Consider the following 2,353-nt stretch of genomic DNA (forward strand, 5'->3'; position numbering starts at 1 on the left):
GACTTTCCTGCCCGGGCAGACTTTGAACCATGATCCTTGGATCTTAGCCTCCTGAGTAGGATGACAGGTGTGAGCCACCAGCACCCGGCACAAGAGGCTATTTCTATTGCTTCAAATTCTTCACACAGCTTGAATTTGGAGAAGCAATTTAGAACTGACTATGAAGATGCCTGCCTCTCTCATGATTAATGTGAAGATGTCAACTAGTTTGTTCTGAAATGTGTTTTAAGACACCAACTCTGAGGAGAGGAAGAAAGAGACAGAGATAAGCAAAATTACTGTACAAGGCATTTCCTGAGTTACAGTAGTGAATCTACTGAATAGTTTCTAACAGTAATTAACCATAGGACACAAATATCAGTGGAAAAACTGGGGACATTGATGTCTCCTAAGAAATGATTGCTTCTTTCTAAGTCTTCTTGGGCTAAGGTATTCTTCTTTTGAGACAATAATTTACCTTCCAAAGCACCCTTTTAGATGTTTGTCTTAATTTACCATTCCCCAATATTAGGATATATGAATGGCTAGAAGGGTAGATTAGAGCTATTAACTCACCCCAAATCACAGCCAATTCAGTCTCAGGCATAAAGTAGCTAGAAGTGGCTATGAGGAAGGACAGGCAGTAAGCAAGGAAGAGGAGGAGGAAGGAGATGACGGCCTTCATGGCTCCCACGTGGGCCTGGGTCCTGGGGTCCCCATGCCCGGAGGTATGGAGCTGCATGGTTCTCTTGTGTCTCCACAAGGAGAGGATCAGGAGGAGGAAGGAGACCAGGGACACAGAAAAGGGGAAGAGCATTATCAGATTGAGATAAATGTGCAAAGAAATGTACCCGATTTTATTTGCCCTGCACTTCAGAGTTATGTTTGTGTTCCGCTTGGCCTTGAGACATTGTCTGAAATCCGTATTCAAGTTCTCAGTGGCTGGGAGAGTGAGACACACCGAAAGCAGCACACACCCCAGGAGAGTCCCCAGCACTGCCCGGTCAACTCTCCACTTCAGCCAGAGGAACAGGGGGTGGGAGAAGTTGGCTATCTTGAGAAAATAGAAGACACTGAGGCAGCCGGCCAGCCAGACGCTGGAATGGTTGGTCAGGGTCCAGAGGAAATTGTTCATCTTCATGAGGCGAGTGCCATGCTCGTAGAGATCGGGGCGTACAATCAGAAGACAACAGTCAAGCAGGATGGCGCATAGAAGACAGAGTCTGGAAATGGCCAGACTTGTGAGGATCAGGTCAATGGGGGCCATCTTCCTAGTCTTTATCCAGTCCACAATATTTACCAGTCCAATGAACGCATTCCCCAAGACGCCTACTGAAAACTCCCCAGCTGCTAAGAGCATTAAGGCAGCGTCCAATTTGTACGGCATATCGGAGCAGAGAGATATCCAACCGGCTTCTAGCTGGCCTGATGTCCTTCGGCATCTACACCCCCTTCATAGACTTTGCTGTAATTTTCTTTGCCTCTTTAACTGCAGTCTGTCTTGTGATGAGAACTGGAATAATAAATGAAGATTGTAGCTATTTTCATTAAATCTTTTTTTTTTTTTTTTGGTATTGGTCCTGGGGCTTGAACTCAGAGCCTGGGTACTGTCCCTGAGCTATTACTTTCATTGAAGGCTAATGCTCTACCGCTTGAATTGCAGCTCCATTTTCAGCTTTTTAGTGGTTAATTGTGGATAAATGTCTCATAGACTTTCCTGCCTGGGCTGGTTTTGAACTGTGACCCTTGGAGCTCAGCCTTCTGAGTAGCTAGGATGGCAGGCGTGAGCCGCCTGCATCTCCTAGAACCTGAATTCATTTCAACAACATGTTTGGCGATCCTCAGACAGGGTGCCAGAGGTTCATTTGCCTTCTCAGTAGATTGTACTTTCCCATATATCATTAATTTAGTCTGAGCTATTGTTTCCTAACATACAACCAGAATTTTAGATAAGTAATGAGTAATTATCTAACATATGTTCTAAGTTGTACAAGAACAGAATTTTCATGAAGTCTTGAATTTAAATTTAATTGATTATCCTGCATTTTATGAGACAACTGTAAATCTCAAGAATTTACTAGAAATTAGGAAGGCAAAAAGGAAACTTGTGGAAGAATCTTCATTGTGTTGTATGGCCAAGTTACGAGTAAAAACAAGGTTCTGAACCACCTTGTGGGATGTATTAAAAGAGTACCCTAAATATGCATTCTTTGCTCCTAAAAATGTTTAGCTGGCTCAGATGAAAAATGTCACTTAAAATAATGTGTCATCTAATTGGCCAAGTAACATTTAGGATCACTAAGCTTGTGATGCTAGGTATAAGATAAAGGATTCATGATAAAAAAAAGATTACATTTATATTTTTCATTTTCAT

The 2,353-nt window shown here is 42.6% G+C and overlaps 1 protein-coding gene across 1 annotated transcript; it reads right to left on the reverse strand.

Moving 5' to 3' along the window:
• Positions 1 to 424: 424 nt before the first annotated feature.
• Positions 425 to 1,366, reverse strand: LOC138805084 (taste receptor type 2 member 7-like). The gene has a single exon (XM_069989668.1). The coding sequence runs from the start codon at positions 1,364 to 1,366 to the stop codon at positions 425 to 427; it is 942 nt and encodes a 313-aa protein (XP_069845769.1).
• Between the last annotated feature and the right edge of the window lie 987 nt (positions 1,367 to 2,353).

Source organism: Dipodomys merriami, unplaced genomic scaffold (genome assembly GCF_024711535.1).
Source record: "Dipodomys merriami isolate MVZ:Mamm:240054 unplaced genomic scaffold, mDipMer1.0.p SCAF_384, whole genome shotgun sequence".
NCBI lineage: Eukaryota > Metazoa > Chordata > Mammalia > Rodentia > Heteromyidae > Dipodomys > Dipodomys merriami.